This window comes from Cololabis saira, chromosome 15 (genome assembly GCF_033807715.1).
Source record: "Cololabis saira isolate AMF1-May2022 chromosome 15, fColSai1.1, whole genome shotgun sequence".
Lineage (NCBI taxonomy): Eukaryota > Metazoa > Chordata > Actinopteri > Beloniformes > Belonidae > Cololabis > Cololabis saira.
In genome coordinates this window covers 38,996,285-39,018,339 of record NC_084601.1, presented here as the reverse complement: position 1 = coordinate 39,018,339, position 22,055 = coordinate 38,996,285, and the positions used below count along the sequence as shown (strand labels likewise).

The window sequence follows — 22,055 nt, the reverse complement described above, 5'->3', positions numbered from 1 at the left end:
CAACATTATCTTTTACCTCCTTCAGAAAGTTATTAAAAAAACATCTTATTCTGTCTTAACCTTCAATGTCTTTATCTTTAATGTAATCCAGACTGCAAAAACTCAAAATCTTACCAGGAATATTTGTCTTATTTCTAGTTAAAATGTCTTTAGTCAAAAAAAATCTCATTACACTTAAAACAAGACTGTCATCACTGGAAAAAACAACAATTTTCACCTGTTTCAAGTCGATTTTCACTTAAAATAAGTAGAAAAATCTGCCAGTGGAAAAGGATTTTTTTGCTTGTAATAATAAAGATAAATCTTGTTCCACTGGCCATTTTTTCTACTTATTTCAAGTGAAAAGTTACTTGAAACAGGTGAAAATTGTCAAATAACAAGTTATTTTTCTGGTAATGACTCTTGTTTTAAGTGTAATGAGGTTTTTTGACTAAAAATGAGACATTTTAACTAGAAATAAGACAAATATTCCTGGTAAGATTTTGCAGTGCAGACCTTGTATCCATGTTTTCTTTTACGTTTATATTTATCATTTTTTTTAATTTGTTGTACATTATCTTTGTTACTTCATCACAGTTGTTGATGGGAGTGGCTTCGTTCCCTCCATGCACTGTTTAAAAAAAAAATGGTGCTCAATAAATAAATTAAATTAAATGAAAGTCCTACAGAGATACATAATTTCTCTGATACATCACGTCTGATCAAGACTGTAAATAAAGGTAATCAATGTCTGTCGTATATGTAGGTTATGTATATTTAACACAGAATGTATAGCTGAGATTATGTCTGCACCTGCTGTGTTGTAAACACTGTGTGTGCCAACATTTGTTGATTATCTTTAGCATATTCTCAGCGCTGCCGACCACAGAAAGAACTGCTGTTGCCATGGCGACAGCTAGTGTGATTGTGCACGAGCGTGCTGCACGTCGCTGACTCACGGCGTTGATCCCGGAGAGCTGCTGGGAGAGCTGCAGCATGACGGCGATCAGGAGCGGCTGTCGGTACGACGCCGAGCGGAAAAGCTCGGGGATGGTCACCTTCTTCTCCTTGGCCATCTTGGCGCTCTCCTCCTTCATCTCCTGCATGTCTTTACTCACGTCCTCCGTGCCGCGCAGACGGACCAGCGCTGCCGACAGATTGCAGAAACAGTGTGTTATCTTTTAGAGAGACTGGATGAAAGAAAGACTGTGCAGGATGAATTCATGAGCAGGTTGAATTTCAATGTCATGAATAGCTCTGAAGTGTTTATGTAAGTTGGAGATGGAGTCAACCATTCAACTCTGCTCCAATTCATTTCTTAGGAGCATTTCTCATTAAACCCCCCACTGCAAAAACTCAAAATCTTAACAAGAATATTTGTCTTATTTCTAGTTAAAATGTACGACGGAGTATTAGGGCCAAACAAAAAAACAAAAAAGGAAATTACGAGAATAAAGTCATAATGTAATGAGAATAAAGTCGTAAAATTACGAGAATAAAGTCATAATATTATGAGAATAAAGTCGTAAAATTACGAGAATAAAGTCATAATATTACGAGAATAAAGTCGTAATATACTATAAATATATAAATATAACTTCACAAGATGCTCAATATTCCTCATTTTAATGGGTGAAGAAGCTCTTCCTGTTAGAGTTCTCATAAATTATATTCTCATAATATCACAACTTTATTCTCATAATATTACGACTTTATTCTCGTAATGTTACGACTTTATTCTCGTAATATTACGACTTTATTCTCATAATATTACGACTTTATTCTCGCAACATTACAACTTTATTCTCATAATATTACGACTTTATTCTCGCAACATTACGACTTTATTCTCGTAATGTTACGACTTTATTCTCGTAATTTTACGACTTTATTCTCGTGATATTACAACTTTATTCTATTACGACTTTATTCTCGCAACATTACGACTTTATTCTCGTAATATTACGACTTTATTCTCATAATATTACGACTTTATTCCATTACGACTTTATTATCGCAACATTACGACTTTATTCTCGTAATTTTACGACTTTATTCTCATTATATTATGACTTTATTCTCGTAATTCCAATTTTTTTTGTCTTAGTTTGGCCCTAATACTCCGTCGTAAAAATGTCTCATTTTTAGTCAAAGAAAATCTCGTTACACTTAAAACAAGAGTGGAAAAAAACAACAATTTTCACATGTTTCAAGTAGATTTTCACTTAAAATAAGTAGAAAAATCTGCCAGTGGAACAAGATTTTTTTGCTTGTAATGAGAAGATAAATCTTGTCCCACTGGAAGATTTTTCTACTTATTTCAAGTGAAAATTTACTTGAAACAGGTGAAAATTGTCAAATAAGTTATTTTTCTGGTGATGACTCTTGTTTTAAGTGTAATGAGATTTTTTGACTAAAAATGAGACATTTTAACTAGAAATAAGACAAATATTCTTGTTGAGATTTGGAGTTTTTGCAGTGCCGTCATACAGTTGCAGTACGCACCCTCGACTTCTGCAGAAAATGCTGACATCAAATCTGCTGTCCCGCTCAAGGATATTTATCTTTCTGTCGTGCTCAGCCTTCCTGTTGTGCACTTGTCTGTAGTTTCAGTGGAAGTGAAGCTGCACCGGTGTGTACCTTTGCGGGCCTGCTCCTCCTGCTTCAGGTTGATCAGTAGGAAGCGAGGGCTCTCGGGACAGAAGGGCAGGAGGATGCACTGCAGCACGGCGGGGATCACGGTGAGAGACAACAGCAGGGGCCACAGTTTCTCTGAGCCCAGCAAAGCCTCCAGACCAAAGACCTAGACGCAAGGAGGCACAACGGGAGAGTTTGATTCCATTTAAGCTGCATTAAGGTAAAATTAATACATAAATAAATAGATAGACCTAGATGGAGGATGGGAAATCATATGGTATAGAGCAGGAGTCTGCAAACCAAAATGTTGAAAGAGCCATATTGGGCCATAAACACAAAAAACTAATATGTCTGGAGCCACAAAAAATGAAAAGTCTTGTATAAGCCTTAGAATGAAGGCAAACACATGCTGCATGTATCTATATTAATTATATCTGGGGAAGATTTTTTTTTCATAATGCACTTCGAGAAAAAAGTCGAAATGTCGAGAAAAAAGTGAAAATGTTGAGAAAAAGTCAAAATGACGAGAAAAAAGTCAAAATAACGAGAAAAAAGTCGAAATGTTGAGAAAAAAGTCGAAATATCAAGGTTAATTTTGAAGTACAATCTTGAGAAAAAAGTCGAAATGTCGAGAAAGAAGTTGAAATGTTGAGAAAAAGTCAAAATGACGAGAAAAAAGTCAAAATGTCGAGAAAAAAGTTTAAATGTTGAGAAAAAGTCAAAACGACGAGAAAAAAGTCAAAAAGACGAAAAAAAAGTCAAAATGACGAGAAAAAAGTCGAAATGTTGAGAAATAAGTCGAAATATCCAGATTAATTTTGAAGTACAATCTTGAGAAAAAAGTCGAAATGTCGAGAAAAAAAAGGAAAGGAAAAAGGAAGAAAAAAAGAGGAAAAAACAGAAAAAAAGAAGAAGAAAAAAAGAGAAAAAAAGGAAAAGAGAAAAAAAAGAAGAAAAAAAGGTCAAACATTTTTGAAAAAGCTCCAGGAGCCACTAGGGCGGCACTAAAGAGCTCTAGCACCTGCGGCTCTAGAGCCGCGGGTTGCCGACCCCTGCTATAGAGGGAATGTGCATGACGTCACAGATGCGACTTCACAGCGGGTTTCGCCTACTGAGTGTCAGAAAGACTGAGTGTCAGAAAGACTTCCTGGAATTGGCCGTGTAGTGGATGAGATGTATCATCTAGGATGGACTCAGCTAGTCTTTTTAGCTTCCCATTAAAGAGGCTCTAAGTTGAGTTGTGTGGAGTGAGCTGTGATCCTCTCCCAGGATCCAACCTGGTGTCTGGAGATGAGCTACTCCTGGCCATAAAGTCACTGACCTGAGCGATCAGGATTCCCACCACGACACCGAGCTGATGCAGAGTGCCAAACGCTCCCCGGAGCGGCGTGGGTGAGACCTCGCCCACGTACATGGGAGTCAGGCCGGTGAAGAGGCCGCAGAACAACCCGATGACCAGACGACCCGCGATCACCATCTCGTAGGAGGACCAGGAACATGGAGCGACGTCTGAGGAGGAAGGTGAGGAAACAGCTGAGAGTATTGTAACTGTAATTACATGAGCTAAAATATTACATCTTAACCTTTGTACCGTCTTTGGGTCAAAATGACCTAATTCTCCTGTTCTTTCTTCCTTCTTTCCTCCTGCTCTCTCATTCCTTCTTCCCTTCCTCTTTTCTCCATTCCTTCCTTCCTTAATCCCTTCCTTCCTTCCTTCCTTCCTTCCTTCCTTCCTTCCTTCCTTCCTTCCTTCCTTCCTTCCTTCCTTCCTTCCTTCCTTCCTTCCTTAATCCCTTCCTTCCTTCCTTCCTTATTTCCTCCCTTCCATCCTTCCTTCTTTCCTTCTTTTCTCCCTTCCTTCCTTCCTTCCTTCTTTTTTCCCTTCCTTCCTTCTTTCTTCCTGCTCTCTCCTTCCTTCTTCCTTCCTCTTTTCTCCTTCCTTTCTTCTTTCCTTCCTTCCTTCCTTCTTTCCTTCCTCTCTTCTCCATTCCTTCCTTCCTTCCTTCCTTCCTTCCTTCCTTCCTTCCTTCTTTCCTCCTGCTCTCTTCCTTCCTTCTTCCCTTCCTCTTTTCTTCCTTCCTTCCTTCCTTCCTTCCTTCTTCCCTTCCTCTTTTCTCCCTTCCTTTCTTCTTTCCTTCCTTCCTTCCTTCCTTCCTTCCTTCCTTCCTTCTTTCCTCCTGCTCTCTCCTTCCTTCTTCCCTTCCTCTTTTCTTCCTTCCTTCCTTCCTTCCTTCCTTCCTTCCTTCCTTCCTTCTTCCCTTCCTCTTTTCTCCCTTCCTTCCTTCCTTCCTTCCTTCCTTCCTTCCTTCCTTCCTTCCTTCCTTCCTTCTTTCCTCCTGCTCTCTCCTTCCTTCTTCCCTTCCTCTTTTCTTCCTTCCTTCCTTCCTTCCTTCCTTCCTTCCTTCCTTCCTTCTTTCTTTCCTTCTTTTCATTCTTCCTTCCTTCCTTCCTTCCTTCCTTCTTTTCTCTTTTCTCTCTCCTTCCTTCTTCCCTTCCTCTTTTCTCCATTCCTTCCTTCCTTCCTTCCTTCCTTCCTTCCTTCCTTCCTTCCTTCCTTAATCCCTTCCTTCCTTCCTTATTTCCTCCCTTCCATCCTTCCTTCTTTCCTTCTTTTCTCCCTTCCTTCCTTCCTTCCTTCTTTTTTCCCTTCCTTCCTTCTTTCTTCCTGCTCTCTCCTTCCTTCTTCCCTTCCTCTTTTCTCCCTTCCTTCCTTCCTTCCTTCTTTCCTTCCTCTCTTCTCCATTCCTTCCTTCCTTCCTTCCTTCCTTCCTTCTTTCCTCCTGCTCTCTCCTTCCTTCTTCCCTTCCTCTTTTCTTCCTTCCTTCCTTCCTTCCTTCCTTCCTTCTTCCCTTCCTCTTTTCTCCCTTCCTTTCTTCTTTCCTTCCTTCCTTCCTTCTTTCCTTCCTTCCTTCCTTCCTTCCTTCCTTCCTTCCTTCCTTCTTTCCTCCTGCTCTCTCCTTCCTTCTTCCCTTCCTCTTTTCTTCCTTCCTTCCTTCCTTCCTTCCTTCCTTCTTCCCTTCCTTATTTTCTCCCTTCCTTCCTTCCTTCCTTCCTTCCTTCTTTCTTTCCTTCTTTCATTCTTCCTTCCTTCCTTCCTTCCTTCTTTTCTCCCTACCTTCCTTCCTTCCTTCCTTCCTTCCTTCCTTCCTTCCTTCTTCCCTTCCTTCCTTCCTTCCTTCCTTCCTTCCTTCCTTCCTTCCTTCCTTCCTTCCTTCCTTCCTTCCTTCCTTCTTCCTTCCTTCCTTCCTTCCTTCCTTCCTTCCTTAATCCCTTCCTTCCTTAATCCCTTCCTTCCTTCCTTCCTTATTTCCTCCCTTCCATCCTTCCTTCTTTCTTCTTTTCTCCCTTCCTTCCTTCCTTCCTTCTTTTTTCCCTTCCTTCCTTCTTTCTTCCTGCTCTCTCCTTCCTTCTTCCTTCCTCTTTTCTCCCTTCCTTCCTTCTTTCCTTCCTCTCTTCTCCATTCCTTCCTTCCTTCCTTCCTTCCTTCCTTCTTTCCTCCTGCTCTCTCCTTCCTTCTTCCCTTCCTTCCTTCCTTCCTTCCTTCCTTCTTTCTTCCTGCTCTCTCCTTCCTTCTTCCCTTCCTCTTTTCTCCCTTCCTTTCTTCTTTCCTTCCTTCCTTCCTTCTTTCCTTCCTCTCTTCTCCATTCCTTCCTTCCTTCCTTCCTTCCTTCCTTCCTTCCTTCTTTACTTCCTTCTTTCTTCCTGCTCTCTCCTTCCTTCTTCCCTTCCTCTTTTCTCCTTCCTTTCTTCTTTCCTTCCTTCCTTCCTTCTTTCCTTCCTCTCTTCTCCATTCCTTCCTTCCTTCCTTCCTTCCTTCCTTCCTTCTTTCCTCCTGCTCTCTCCTTCCTTCTTCCCTTCCTCTTTTCTTCCTTCCTTCCTTCCTTCCTTCCTTCTTCCCTTCCTTATTTTCTCCCTTCCTTCCTTCCTTCCTTCTTTCTTTCTTTCCTTCTTTTCATTCTTCCTTCCTTCCTTCCTTCCTTCTTTCTCCCTACCTTTCTTCCTTCCTTCCTTCCTTCCTTCTTTCCTCTTTTCTCCATTCCTTCCTTCTTCCCTTCCTCTTTTCTCCATTCCTTCCTTCCTTCCTTCCTTCCTTCCTTCCTTCCTTCTTCCCTTCCTTCCTTCCTTCCTTCCTTCCTTCCTTCCTTCCTTCCTTCCTTCCTTCCTTCTTCCTTCCTTCCTTCCTTCCTTCCTTCCTTAATCCCTTCCTTCCTTAATCCCTTCCTTCCTTCCTTCCTTATTTCCTCCCTTCCATCCTTCCTTCTTTCCTTCTTTTCTCCCTTCCTTCCTTCTTTCTTCCTGCTCTCTCCTTCCTTCTTCCCTTCCTCTTTTCTCCCTTCCTTCCTTCTTTCCTTCCTCTCTTCTCCATTCCTTCCTTCCTTCCTTCCTTCCTTCCTTCCTTCTTTCCTCCTGCTCTCTCCTTCCTTCTTCCTTCCTTCCTTCCTTCCTTCCTTCCTTCCTTCCTTCCTTCCTTCCTTCCTTCCTTCCTTCCTTCTTCCCTTCCTCTTTTCTCCCTTCCTTTCTTCTTTCCTTCCTTCCTTCCTTCTTTCCTTCCTCTCTTCTCCATTCCTTCCTTCCTTCCTTCCTTCCTTCCTTCTTTCTTCTTGCTCTCTCCTTCCTTCTTCCCTTCCTCTTTTCTCCCTTCCTTTCTTCTTTCCTTCCTTCCTTCCTTCTTTCCTTCCTCTCTTCTCCATTCCTTCCTTCCTTCCTTCCTTCCTTCCTTCCTTCCTTCCTTCCTTCCTTCCTTCCTTCCTTCCTTCCTTCCTTCCTTCCTTCCTTCCTTCTTTCCTCCTGCTCTCTCCTTCCTTCTTCCCTTCCTCTTTTCTTCCTTCCTTCCTTCCTTCCTTCTTTCTTTCCTTCTTTTCATTCTTCCTTCCTTCCTTCCTTCCTTCTTTTCTCTTTTCTCTCTCCTTCCTTCTTCCCTTCCTCTTTTCTCCATTCCTTCCTTCTTCCCTTCCTCTTTTCTCCATTCCTTCCTTCCTTCCTTCCTTCCTTCCTTCCTTCCTTCCTTCCTTCCTTCCTTCCTTCCTTCCTTCCTTAATCCCTTCCTTCCTTCCTTATTTCCTCCCTTCCATCCTTCCTTCTTTCCTTCTTTTCTCCCTTCCTTCCTTCCTTCCTTCTTTTTCCCTTCCTTCCTTCTTTCTTCCTGCTCTCTCCTTCCTTCTTCCCTTCCTCTTTTCTCCCTTCCTTCCTTCCTTCCTTCTTTCCTTCCTCTCTTCTCCATTCCTTCCTTCCTTCCTTCCTTCCTTCCTTCCTTCCTTCCTTCCTTCCTTCCTTCCTTCCTTCCTTCCTTCCTTCCTTCCTTCCTTCCTTCCTCCTGCTCTCTCCTTCCTTCTTCCCTTCCTCTTTTCTTCCTTCCTTCCTTCCTTCCTTCCTTCTTCCCTTCCTCTTTTCTCCATTCCTTCCTTCCTTAATCCCTTCCTTCCTTCCTTCCTTCCTTCCTTCCTTCCTTCCTTCCTTCCTTCCTTCCTTCCTTCCTTCCTTCCTTCCTTCCTTCCTTCCTTCCTTAATCCCTTCCTTCCTTCCTTCCTTATTTCCTCCCTTCCATCCTTCCTTCTTTCCTTCTTTCTTCCTTCCTTCCTTCCTTCCTTCTTTCTTTCCTTCTTTTCATTCTTCCTTCCTTCCTTCCTTCCTTCTTTCTCTTTTCTCTCTCCTTCCTTCTTCCCTTCCTCTTTTCTCCATTCCTTCCTTCTTCCCTTCCTCTTTTCTCCATTCCTTCCTTCCTTCCTTCCTTCCTTCCTTCCTTCCTTCCTTCCTTCCTTCCTTCCTTCCTTCCTTCCTTAATCCCTTCCTTCCTTCCTTATTTCCTCCCTTCCATCCTTCCTTCTTTCCTTCTTTTCTCCCTTCCTTCCTTCCTTCCTTCTTTTTTCCCTTCCTTCCTTCTTTCTTCCTGCTCTCTCCTTCCTTCTTCCCTTCCTCTTTTCTCCCTTCCTTCCTTCCTTCCTTCTTTCCTTCCTCTCTTCTCCATTCCTTCCTTCCTTCCTTCCTTCCTTCCTTCCTTCCTTCCTTCCTTCCTTCCTTCCTTCCTTCCTTCCTTCCTTCCTTCCTTCCTTCCTTCCTTCCTTCCTCCTGCTCTCTCCTTCCTTCTTCCCTTCCTCTTTTCTTCCTTCCTTCCTTCCTTCCTTCCTTCCTTCTTCCCTTCCTCTTTTCTCCATTCCTTCCTTCCTTAATCCCTTCCTTCCTTCCTTCCTTCCTTCCTTCCTTCCTTCCTTCCTTCCTTCCTTCCTTCCTTCCTTCCTTCCTTCCTTCCTTCCTTCCTTCCTTAATCCCTTCCTTCCTTCCTTCCTTATTTCCTCCCTTCCATCCTTCCTTCTTTCCTTCTTTTCTCCCTTCCTTCCTTCCTTCCTTCTTTTTTCCCTTCCTTCCTTCTTTCTTCCTGCTCTCTCCTTCCTTCTTCCCTTCCTCTTTTCTCCCTTCCTTTCTTCTTTCCTTCCTTCCTTCCTTCTTTCCTTCCTCTCTTCTCCATTCCTTCCTTCCTTCCTTCCTTCCTTCCTTCCTTCCTTCCTTCCTTCCTTCTTTCCTCCTGCTCTCTCCTTCCTTCTTCCCTTCCTCTTTTCTTCCTTCCTTCCTTCCTTCCTTCCTTCCTTCCTTCCTTCCTTCCTTCCTTCCTTCCTTCCTTCCTTCCTTCTTCCCTTCCTCTTTTCTCCCTTCCTTTCTTCTTTCCTTCCTTCCTTCCTTCCTTCCTTCCTTCCTTCCTTTTCCTCCTGCTCTCTCCTTCCTTCTTCCCTTCCTCTTTTCTTCCTTCCTTCCTTCCTTCCTTCCTTCCTTCCTTCCTTCCTTCTTCCCTTCCTCTTTTCTCCCTTCCTTCCTTCCTTCCTTCCTTCCTTCCTTCCTTCCTTCCTTCCTTCCTTCCTTCCTTCTTTCCTCCTGCTCTCTCCTTCCTTCTTCCCTTCCTCTTTTCTTCCTTCCTTCCTTCCTTCCTTCCTTCCTTCCTTCCTTCCTTCCTTCTTTCTTTCCTTCTTTTCATTCTTCCTTCCTTCCTTCCTTCCTTCCTTCTTTTCTCTTTTCTCTCTCCTTCCTTCTTCCCTTCCTCTTTTCTCCATTCCTTCCTTCCTTCCTTCCTTCCTTCCTTCCTTCCTTCCTTCCTTAATCCCTTCCTTCCTTCCTTATTTCCTCCCTTCCATCCTTCCTTCTTTCCTTCTTTCTCCCTTCCTTCCTTCCTTCCTTCTTTTTTCCCTTCCTTCCTTCTTTCTTCCTGCTCTCTCCTTCCTTCTTCCCTTCCTCTTTTCTCCCTTCCTTCCTTCCTTCCTTCTTTCCTTCCTCTCTTCTCCATTCCTTCCTTCCTTCCTTCCTTCCTTCTTTCCTCCTGCTCTCTCCTTCCTTCTTCCCTTCCTCTTTTCTTCCTTCCTTCCTTCCTTCCTTCCTTCCTTCTTCCCTTCCTCTTTCTCCCTTCCTTTCTTCTTTCCTTCCTTCCTTCCTTCTTTCCTTCCTTCCTTCCTTCCTTCCTTCCTTCCTTCCTTCCTTCCTTCTTTCCTCCTGCTCTCTCCTTCCTTCTTCCCTTCCTCTTTTCTTCCTTCCTTCCTTCCTTCCTTCCTCCTTCTTCCCTTCCTTATTTTCTCCCTTCCTTCCTTCCTTCCTTCCTTCCTTCTTTCTTTCCTTCTTTTCATTCTTCCTTCCTTCCTTCCTTCCTTCTTTTCTCCCTACCTTCCTTCCTTCCTTCCTTCCTTCCTTCCTTCCTTCTTCCCTTCCTTCCTTCCTTCCTTCCTTCCTTCCTTCCTTCCTTCCTTCCTTCCTTCCTTCCTTCCTTCCTTCCTTCCTTCCTTCTTCCCTTCCTTCCTTCCTTCCTTCCTTCCTTCCTTAATCCCTTCCTTCCTTAATCCCTTCCTTCCTTCCTTCCTTATTTCCTCCCTTCCATCCTTCCTTCTTTCCTTCTTTTCTCCCTTCCTTCCTTCCTTCCTTCTTTTTTCCCTTCCTTCCTTCTTTCTTCCTGCTCTCTCCTTCCTTCTTCCCTTCCTCTTTTCTCCCTTCCTTCCTTCTTTCCTTCCTCTCTTCTCCATTCCTTCCTTCCTTCCTTCCTTCCTTCTTTCCTCCTGCTCTCTCCTTCCTTCTTCCCTTCCTTCCTTCCTTCCTTCCTTCCTTCCTTCTTTCTTCCTGCTCTCTCCTTCCTTCTTCCCTTCCTCTTTTCTCCCTTCCTTTCTTCTTTCCTTCCTTCCTTCCTTCTTTCCTTCCTCTCTTCTCCATTCCTTCCTTCCTTCCTTCCTTCCTTCCTTCCTTCCTTCCTTCTTTCCTTCCTTCTTTCTTCCTGCTCTCTCCTTCCTTCTTCCCTTCCTCTTTTCTCCCTTCCTTTCTTCTTTCCTTCCTTCCTTCCTTCTTTCCTTCCTCTCTTCTCCATTCCTTCCTTCCTTCCTTCCTTCCTTCCTTCCTTCCTTCCTTCTTTCCTCCTGCTCTCTCCTTCCTTCTTCCCTTCCTCTTTTCTTCCTTCCTTCCTTCCTTCCTTCCTTCTTCCCTTCCTTATTTTCTCCCTTCCTTCCTTCCTTCCTTCCTTCTTTCTTTCCTTCTTTTCATTCTTCCTTCCTTCCTTCCTTCCTTCTTTTCTCCCTACCTTTCTTCCTTCCTTCCTTCCTTCCTTCTTTCCTCTTTTCTCCATTCCTTCCTTCTTCCCTTCCTCTTTTCTCCATTCCTTCCTTCCTTCCTTCCTTCCTTCCTTCCTTCCTTCTTCCCTTCCTTCCTTCCTTCCTTCCTTCCTTCCTTCTTCCTTCCTTCTCCTTCCTTCTCCTTCCTTCCTTCCTTCCTTCCTTAATCCCTTCCTTCCTTAATCCCTTCCTTCCTTCCTTCCTTATTTCCTCCCTTCCATCCTTCCTTCTTTCCTTCTTTTCTCCCTTCCTTCCTTCTTTTTTCCCTTCCTTCCTTCTTTCTTCCTGCTCTCTCCTTCCTTCTTCCCTTCCTCTTTTCTCCCTTCCTTCCTTCTTTCCTTCCTCTCTTCTCCATTCCTTCTTCTCCTTCCTTCCTTCCTTCCTTCCTTCTTTCCTCCTGCTCTCTCCTTCCTTCTTCCCTTCCTTCCTTCCTTCCTTCCTTCCTTCCTTCCTTCCTTCCTTCCTTCCTTCCTTCCTTCTTCCCTTCCTCTTTTCTCCCTTCCTTTCTTCTTTCCTTCCTTCCTTCCTTCTTTCCTTCCTCTCTTCTCCATTCCTTCCTTCCTTCCTTCCTTCCTTCTTTCTTCTTGCTCTCTCCTTCCTTCTTCCCTTCCTCTTTTCTCCCTTCCTTTCTTCTTTCCTTCCTTCCTTCCTTCTTTCCTTCCTCTCTTCTCCATTCCTTCCTTCCTTCCTTCCTTCCTTCCTTCCTTCCTTCCTTCCTTCCTTCCTTCCTTCCTTCCTTCCTTCCTTCCTTCCTTCCTTCCTTCTTTCCTCCTGCTCTCTCCTTCCTTCTTCCCTTCCTCTTTTCTTCCTTCCTTCCTTCCTTCCTTCTTTCTTTCCTTCTTTTCATTCTTCCTTCCTTCCTTCCTTCCTTCTTTTCTCTTTTCTCTCTCCTTCCTTCTTCCCTTCCTCTTTTCTCCATTCCTTCCTTCTTCCCTTCCTCTTTTCTCCATTCCTTCCTTCCTTCCTTCCTTCCTTCCTTCCTTCCTTCCTTCCTTCCTTCCTTCCTTCCTTCCTTAATCCCTTCCTTCCTTCCTTATTTCCTCCCTTCCATCCTTCCTTCTTTCCTTCTTTTCTCCCTTCCTTCCTTCCTTCCTTCTTTTTTCCCTTCCTTCCTTCTTTCTTCCTGCTCTCTCCTCCTCTTCCTTCTTCCTTCCTCTTTTCTCCCTTCCTTCCTTCCTTCCTTCTTTCCTTCCTCTCTTCTCCATTCCTTCCTTCCTTCCTTCCTTCCTTCCTTCCTTCCTTCCTTCCTTCCTTCCTTCCTTCCTTCCTTCCTTCCTTCCTTCCTTCCTTCCTTCCTTCCTTCCTTCCTCCTGCTCTCTCCTTCCTTCTTCCCTTCCTCTTTTCTTCCTTCCTTCCTTCCTTCCTTCCTTCTTCCCTTCCTCTTTTCTCCCTTCCTTTCTTCTTTCCTTCCTTCCTTCCTTCTTTCCTTCCTCTCTTCTCCATTCCTTCCTTCCTTCCTTCCTTCCTTCCTTCCTTCCTTCCTTCCTTCCTTCCTTCTTTCCTCCTGCTCTCTCCTTCCTTCTTCCCTTCCTCTTTTCTTCCTTCCTTCCTTCCTTCCTTCTTCCCTTCCTTATTTTCTCCCTTCCTTCCTTCCTTCCTTCCTTCTTTCTTTCCTTCTTTTCATTCTTCCTTCCTTCCTTCCTTCCTTCTTTTCTCCCTACCTTTCTTCCTTCCTTCCTTCCTTCCTTCTTTCCTCTTTTCTCTCTCCTTCCTTCTTCCCTTCCTCTTTTCTCCATTCCTTCCTTCTTCCCTTCCTCTTTTCTCCATTCCTTCCTTCCTTCCTTCCTTCCTTCCTTCCTTCTTCCCTTCCTTCCTTCCTTCCTTCCTTCCTTCCTTCCTTCCTTCCTTCCTTCTTCCTTTCCTTCCTTCCTTCCTTCCTTCCTTAATCCCTTCCTTCCTTCCTTCCTTATTTCCTCCCTTCCATCCTTCCTTCTTTCCTTCTTTTCTCCCTTCCTTCCTTCCTTCCTTCTTTTTTCCCTTCCTTCCTTCTTCCCTTCCTCTTTTCTTCCTTCCTTCCTTCCTTCCTTCCTTCCTTCCTTCCTTCCTTCCTTCCTTCCTTCCTTCCTTCTTCCCTTCCTCTTTTCTCCCTTCCTTTCTTCTTTCCTTCCTTCCTTCCTTCTTTCCTTCCTCTCTTCTCCATTCCTTCCTTCCTTCCTTCCTTCCTTCCTTCCTTCTTTCCTCCTGCTCTCTCCTTCCTTCTTCCCTTCCTCTTTCCTTCCTTCCTTCCTTCCTTCCTTCCTTCCTTCCTTCCTTCTTCCCTTCCTTATTTTCTCCCTTCCTTCCTTCCTTCCTTCCTTCCTTCCTTCCTTCCTTCCTTCTTTCTTTCCTTCTTTTCATTCTTCCTTCCTTCCTTCCTTCCTTCTTTTCTCCCTACCTTTCTTCCTTCCTTCCTTCCTTCTTTCCTCTTTTCTCTCTCCTTCCTTCTTCCCTTCCTCTTTTCTCCATTCCTTCCTTCTTCCCTTCCTCTTTTCTCCATTCCTTCCTTCCTTCCTTCCTTCCTTCCTTCCTTCCTTCCTTCCTTCCTTCCTTCCTTCCTTCCTTCCTTCCTTCCTTCCTTCCTTCTTCCCTTCCTTCCTTCCTTCCTTCCTTCCTTCCTTCCTTCTCCCCTTCCCCTTTTCTCCCTTCCCTCCTTCTTCCCTTCTTTCCCTTCCTTCCTTTCTCTCATCCGCCTTCCTTATTTTCTCCCTTCCTTCCTTCCTTCTTTCTTTCCTTCTTTTCGTTCTTCCTTCCTTCCTTCCTTCCTTCCTTCCTTCCTTCCTTCCTTCCTTCCTTCCTTCCTTCCTTCCTTCCTTCCTTCCTTCCTTCCTTCCTTCCTTCCTTCCTTCTTCTCTTCCTCCTTCCTTGACCCAAAGACAGCACAAGGGTTAAAATAGTTTCATATGGGAATGTTTTCCTTACTGGAAAAAAAGAGGAAACATGCACTGCTAGTGGCTGTGTGAAAAGCTAAAAGATTTATGAATGGAGTATGTCAAGGCTATTAATATTGATGTTGAGGACATTTCTTTTCTGTTCTGTTACATGTGACCAGTTTTATGGTGCTGTTTTAAGATTGAGTAGGTGATGCCTGGAAGATTTGCAAGAATAAGATTACTTATTATTAAAATATGCAACCAAACTCCAGAACACATGGAAACTTGAGTTGAAAGTTTGCACATGTTATAAGCAGCAAAGGCAATAAGACCTTTCTGATCCCTCAATGTCGCCTTTAGGAAACACCACACTCAAGGGCCGGTTTCCATGAGTAAGGGTCTTTGGGTAAATCCCAGAAGCCTGGAATGGAAGGCCAACCTCCGCCTGTGTCCTTTCTGTAGTCGTTTCTCTGTTCACTGTGTTGGACCTGGTAGGACCCACTGACTTAACTCACTAGCACTCCATACCACCTGGTGGCGGTAGTGGGCCACTTTCACTGTTTACCACAAATAAATAAAGAAGATAAACAAAGTGGAATAACAAGCTCAGCACTGAAGTAGCTTAGATGCTCACTACGTTTCTGTATGCCATTTACACAACGTACACTACAGTGATGGTGATGAATGAAGGCTGAATTATGGTTCTGCGTCAAATCGACGCCGTGCCTACGCCGTCATCATGACGCCGTCGTGAACCCTTCGGACTTCTCTGTCACTCTATTTCGCTGCGGTGCAATACCCCCCGCGACCTAGCGGTCGCAATCTTTTCCTGAATGGTTTATTCGACTTTTCCGGTCACAGTGAATCAAAGAGATAAGGACAACTATTGTGCAAAAAACCAAAACAAAAAAAAAAATCACACATACACGAAGAAAAGAGGGCTGAAAGTTCACGACTGCTTCAAACCGGAAACCGGAAATGCTTTGCTACAGCCCATCCCTCTTGGTCTGCGTTTGGTCTGCGTCGCCTCGACGCATAGTTACAATTTTTGGGAGGTACGCGTCAGGGACGGCGTGGGCTATGGCGTGTGGTACGCGTCGACGTGTACCCTTCGCCGTAGGCATGGCGTCGTTTTGACGCAGAACCATAACTCAGCCTTGAGATTCAAACTTGAAGAGGACATTGATGGATGCTTTTTGGCGCTGCAAAAGTTCCCAAATATTCTGGTCTGGGGGGCTGTAAAATTACACTGCCCCCCCCACCAATGGAAACACATATCAGATACAGGTGTTTGTATTCCTGCTGGGCATTGCTGCCTGGCGCACCTCCTCCAGTGCCTTTGAACAGGTGTGCTTTGACACTTCACTGAACACCTCTGTGGGTCTAAACGGGTCATCAGCTGGGGACCACCATTCATTAACCTTTCGCTCCTTTAACCCCAGTACGTCTCATGGTGGTGGAGTGATGGCAGGGATCTCTCCCTGCCACCCCCTGCTAGGTGTTAGTCCCCCAGCTCTTCTGCTTCCTCCTTAGCCACAGCCAGAAGCTGCCTTTCTCCGCCTCCTCAGCCAGCTCTTTCATGGCTTTCCGATGCCCCGCTCCTGTGCATCCCATGTCACGTAGTAGGCGAGCAGTTTCCAGCCAGCCTCCCTGCACTCTGCTGCCAGGTCTGAGTACTTGGCTCGCTTCCGCCCGTACGCAGCCTCCAAACCTCCCTCCCATGGGACGGTGAGTTCGACCAGAAGAACTGTCTTGCAAGCCTCTGACCACATGACTAGGTCTGGCCGCAGCGATGTTTCCACAATCTCCCTGGGGAACTGGAGTTGCTTCCCCAGGTCGACCCTCATGGTCCCTTCTTTTCCCAGTGAGAGGAGTCTTGCTGTATCTCGCTGGTGAGACGGTTTGACAGCCTCTCCAGCCCTTGCAAACTGGATAGGATGTCTGCCTGGAGCGGAAGGTCTGCTGTTTGCCTCCTTTCTGTTTGTCTCTGAAACCTCTGCCAGTTTTTTCAGGACTTGGTCGTGTCGCTATCTGTAGCGGCCTTGGGGCAGCGCTGTCCTGCAGCCTGACAGGATGTGCTGGAGACTTGCGTTGACGGTGTTGCAAAGTGGACGGATCTCTTCAGCACCAAACCACTGGTGGAGGTTTCAGGGACAGGGTGAGGTGTCATATGTTGCTCTGACCAAGAAGCTGAGCCTAGCTTGGGGGATCTTCCACAGGTCAGACCATGACATGGATCTGTTTCCGAGGCCTTCCCATGACGTCCAACGTCCTTGCTGGCCTTGGGACGCACCGCTTTGATGTTAAGGCGTTGCTGCTCAGTTCTTGCCACTTCCGCCACCACCATGGCTCTTCGGTCTTCTTTGGAAGCCTTTGACCAGAACAAGGGAGTAACGCCCCTCCCGAGGCCTGCTCGACCCTCCTGGACTCTGCCAACCAACTTGCGGTGCTTTGATAATATTTACACTCATTTTACTTCTTACAACATCCCACTTGTCTTTCATTGTAACTGTATCCAATACAGATTTACTTTTTTTGTGTTCAGAGCCATTGACCTTGCTTTTAATAACAAGGCAACTTGCTGGTGTTAATGGCACGTGACCCAGTATCCATGTGTTGAATGCAGGAACATGGATGGCAGAATGGCAAAATATCATTTTCCTTGATTTGGACACGAGTCATATATATATATATATATATATATATATATATATATATATATATATATATATATATATATATATATATATATATATATATATATATATATATATATATATATATATATCCAGCCTCAACAGAACATAGTTTGTACTTTATGAAATATCTTTAGTTTCATATCACACACTTATAGTTATTCATTATTGAAGGGTAAAATAGAAAACCATAACCAATAAAATGAAAAATGGTTCTCAAATGATCAACTACTCAACTGTAAATATTTTAGTGAAGAACCTTTTTCCCTTGTGGTGGAAATGTATTTATTTCTTTGTGAGCTCTTGTTTGTACAGAGTTCAGACCAGTATTGTGTCTATGGAGTTGGATTTTTCTTACACAAAGTATATTTAAAGGATAAAATTCAGCAGTAATGAGGGCAAGACTGTCCTCATCACATGAAGACGAGGACGGACAAACAAGCAGAAGATTTTTATGGAGGGTAAAATTTCAGACACAGAGATATAGAGGAACAGCCACGGGCACGTTGTAGCAGAGTGCGAGACATCCATGATTCATGACTCCTATGACTGATATTGTTTATGACAGATCACAGGAGCCAAGCAGGAGATGCAGAAGGAGAAAGAAAAAGCTTCAAATATAACGTCCTACCTGCCAAATCGGTTGGCCATGACTCCCACACTGAAGGAGCCCACCATTCCCCCCACACTGAAGATTGCAACAGCAACACTCCACACGATGGTGCAAACCCCGGGGCTGATGGGCTCGCCATATCGCTCCACCCAGGTATTATTAAAGAACAATCGTAGTTTCTGAAGGGAAAAATAATACAAAAGAAATAAGCTCATGTCTTTGTTTGGTGTAATTTTAACGTCGATCATTGCTATTTTAGGATCTATTTCACTGATAAAAAATGGTGCACTTCTTTGGCATTTTGTTGGAAAAATACTAGAAATATATTTGGAAATAGATATGCACGTTTTTTTTTTCATTATTAGGGCCCGAGCACTGACAGTGCGAAGGCCCTATTGTATCTGTAGGAGTTCTCGTTGTTTTTCTCGTTTTTATTCTTATTTTTCTTCCGACGAAATGAGGTCCTTTTTGCCCCCCTAAACGTGCCCCAAAAGTCACCAAATTTTTCGCCAGGCCTGGCGATAAATTTTATATTTAATGTTTTGCATTAATGGGCGTGGCCTAATGGCTCAACAGCGCCCCCTAGAAAACTTTGTGCCTCAAGCCCCACAATACGGTTTGACGTACATGCAAGAAACCGGTACACACCTGTATCAGTACACAACTTAAAGAGAAGTCTCTTGGCGCCATGACCGAAACCGAACAGGAAGTCGGCCATTTTGAATTAATCGTGTAATTTTGGCGCAATTTATGCCACTTCTTCGGCTGTTAATACGGCCCGAACCGTAACGTGCACCCAGGTGTGTTATATATCAAAATGTTCGTTTCCATCCTGCGACAACGCGCATTACTTTTCTCAGTCAAAAGCGTTACTGTGGCGACGCTAGATGCCAAAAAGCGTGCCCACCCTTCATCTGATTGGTCCATATTTGATAATTCCTACTTTCTGCCATAACTTTTGATTGGTTTGACATAGAGAGTCGTGGGTGGTGTCATCGGACTCGGTTTTGAGTCATTGACCATAATTGATGCAAATTAGCCCCGCCCCTTCTTCTGATTGGTCGATATTTGATAGTCCCTATTCTCCGCCATATAACTTTTGAACGGGTTGTGATAAAGACAAGTAGGTGGTGTCATCGGACTCGGTATTGAGTACTTGACCTTCATTGGTCCGAATTAGCCCCGCCCCTTCTTCTGATTGGTCGATATTTGATAGTTCCTATATTCTGCCATATTTTTTGAATGGGTTGACATAAAGAGTCATGGGTGGTGTCTTAGGACTTGATCTTTATGGGTGAAAATTGCACGCGCAAGGGCCCGTTCATCGTCGCTTGCAGCTTTAATTATGATTTATGATTCTATTGTTTCTATGAAACAGGAAAACCTACTGGGGTGTCGTGTTCTTATTGTCATCAAAATGTGCATTTGCACATTGGACAATGGACTCTGGACCTCCACCCTGGTCGTTTCTGTTGACATTTAAGTATCGCTTCACAGCACTATAGCCCACAGAGCTACATTGGACATTATGGTTGAGGAAATTAAGAGACTCAAGGAAGTATTGATGGAAAACAAGAGTGTGATTGAGCAGGATAGAAATCAAGAGTAAAGCTTTGATATTAGGGTAAAGGTTACGTAGCCTCCACATCTGGCTTCTGAGGTAAATATTGAGAAGGTTCCTTTGTGGTTCTTTAATAAGAGTTATGCATAAATTGTGTCTACTCTAAATGCATATATTGTGTTTAATGTAATTGAGTAAAACAAACAAGTGAAAACATCTTTGCATGACGTAAGTTTCACTGTAATTTTCACCCACCTTCTCTGGAGCATTGATGACTCCCGTGTTGTAACCAAACTGCAGAGAACCGATGACCGCCGTGCCCAATGAGAAGAGGAGATAACCGGTTACCTGCTTTTCCTGAGGGAGGGAAGAAGGACAAGGGGGAAGAAGAGTGGCAGAGGAAGAAAGAAGAATGGAAATCATGAGTGGTTATTAAAGGCAGGAGGCAGGAGGACATAAACATGAAATCTGAGCTCATAATATCATTTGAATCACTGCAGCAGAAGGTTAGATGCTGATGGCAGCACATCAGTGACGCACAGACATGGGACAAGAACATTTTAATTACACTAACAAGCACCAACATGCCACAATTACTCGCTGAACTCAGTAAATCTTGAGTTACTAGGATATCACTGAAAGCTGTTAATGCTGCTTTTGTGAAATTCTTCAAAAAAAAGTCAAATGTGAAACTAAAATTAAAAAGAATTCAGATCACAAAAACAACATCTTGCAGAATTAGTCTTTTGGAGGCCTTTCAGACTCAAATCTCACCTAACCAGAGAAGGGACTCCATGATCAAACGTTTTCATGACTGTGTTTGACTTTCCTGAAGATAAATGTGCTAAATGCAAATATCATTCAACTGCAAGGTCATCCAACTGCTCCTGCACCACATCCTGATACCACAATACATCTCTTCAATGAAATCATTATTTTCACATGTTCAAAAGCTGGTGTCAGTAATGTTTGTAGAAAATAATGACCAGCATGCGATTGTATATTTTTTACATTGACTTTAGCATTTATTTTTCTCCAGCGTCCATTGTTCTTTCAAAATGTATTTTTAGATGGACAAAACGCCCCAGTCAGACATCTTAATCAGTAAATGAAAAGGAACGGAAGTTTAAAATCTTAGATTTAGTTTTATAAACACAGATAATCCCTTGCAAAAAAAAAAAAAAAACGAAATAACATGCACGTTTTGCCAGATTCCAATTATTGCACGTTTTATAGAGTTAAGCAGATTCCTCTCATTTTATAAGTAAATACCTGCACTTACATGACACTATTTTAACCTCTTTGTACTTTAACATGCATGATCATTTACATAATTAAAATAGAGCAGATTAAAGCAACATTTAATTTGCTCCATTTATGAATGAATGAATGAATTGTTTATTTCGGTTACATTACATTATTTGCAATTCAAACTGTGTGTGTGTGTGTAAATGACAAAACACTTTCATACAAGTTTACACTCATCAGTTTCACACAAAAAATAATAATAAACTCTGTAACCGAAAAAGGAATAGGCTGAAGCCAAAGCTTATATTTGCCTACCCTGTACTTTCCAACAGAAAACCCAGATTATCTGCAATATGAAAAGAAACAAAAAGAGAAATTTCCCTTTAAATTGTTCTGCTTAACCAAATTATACTCCAATCATTTAGCATTGTAATCCTTAATTATTTTACTTTTCAATATTTTTTTAAAATTCAACAGAGATTTACACAGTTTCACTTCATCACTAAGTTGATTCCATAATTTGACTCCCAAAAATGAAACACATCTATATTTAACATTAGTCCTCACACGACATCTTTCAAAGACCCACAGCCTTCTTAAATTATAATTTGTTTCTCTTAATTTAAAGAAATGCTGAAAACAAGCAGGAAGGCTATTATTCTTAACTTGAAACAAAATTTCTAATGTTTTTAAATATACAATATCTATGAATTTTAATATGCATGACTCTACAAATAATTTATTAGTATTGTCACGATAAGAAACTTTATTTATTATTCTTACAGCTCTTTTCTGGAGTTTAACTATAGGGTCTATATAAGTTCTATACGTATTCCCCCAAACCTCCACACAATATGACATGTATGGCATGATAAGAGAGAAATACAGTATGTGCAGACATTTTTTATCCAACAGATCCCTTGTTTTGTAAATTATACCAATAGATTTAGACAATTTCTGCTTAATATAATCTATATGTGGCTTCCAACAAATTTCAAATTTCCTTAATAACAAAGAGGTGAAATTAGTGCTGTGTGGACATAATGAGTCCTGACCTTATTACATCCCGGGGACGATAAGAGACCAGCGGATATTAGAAAAACAAGCTTAAAACAAACTAAACTTCAAGAGGGTGGCCACGAAAACAGACAAAGCACAAGAGAAAGCTAGCGGACATTGCTGTGGAAAAACATAACACCGGGTTTGGAGCTCAATGTTTGGAGAAGCAGAGGCTGCTACTGATTTATGATGATCTTAGTTACTGGACTTGGTGGAAAGCTGCATAGCAACCGGCTGTGCTTAGCAACCTGCAGGAGCTACTGTACCATCTGCTGAGACCGGCCCGGCGTCTCCCTGTGCAAGCTGTGGCTGGAAAACTGAGGCCTTCTGGGCAGAAACTTTAATCTAGTGTTTCCTTAGCACCGGGCTTTATTAATCAGACACTGGTATCAAGCACAGTCAGTGACCGGAGACACTGCAGGCAGCAAACACGAACAACGGGACCATCTTTAGATGGTTCTTTGTCACAGAACACAATGGGAGGGCAATTTTGCACCTTAATGGAATAAAATGAATGCACCGCTGGAGACTGGAGGCAGAATAAAGAGAGCATCTGTAGTCTGTCTCCATCCTACAATCTGTGAAAGTGGCTCGTGTCTTACCTGCAGTAGGCGGCTAATGGCTACACTGCAAAAACTCAAAATCTTAACAAGAATATTTGTCTTATTTCCCAAATAAAATGTCTAATTTTTAGTAAAAAAAAATCTCATTACACTTAAAACAAGACTCATCACTGGAAAAAAACAACAATTTTCACCTGTTTCAAGTAGATTTTCACTTAAAATAAGTAGAAAAATCTGCCAGTGGAACAATATTTTTTTGCTTGTAATGAGAAGATAAATC

General features: G+C 42.9%; 1 protein-coding gene across 1 annotated transcript in view; it reads right to left on the bottom strand.

The window, feature by feature from the left end:
• Positions 1–22,055, bottom strand: part of LOC133460925 (solute carrier family 2, facilitated glucose transporter member 1-like) — a 51,151-nt gene that overhangs the window by 9,331 nt on the left and 19,765 nt on the right. The window contains exons 3-7 of the mRNA XM_061741638.1: positions 19,161–19,262; positions 17,363–17,523; positions 3,938–4,125; positions 2,620–2,782; positions 939–1,126 (exon numbers count right to left, since the gene is read on the bottom strand). Coding sequence (XP_061597622.1) covers positions 939–1,126; positions 2,620–2,782; positions 3,938–4,125; positions 17,363–17,523; positions 19,161–19,174 — 714 coding nt within the window. The 5' untranslated portion in view covers positions 19,175–19,262. The remainder of the gene's footprint in view (positions 1–938; positions 1,127–2,619; positions 2,783–3,937; positions 4,126–17,362; positions 17,524–19,160; positions 19,263–22,055) is intronic.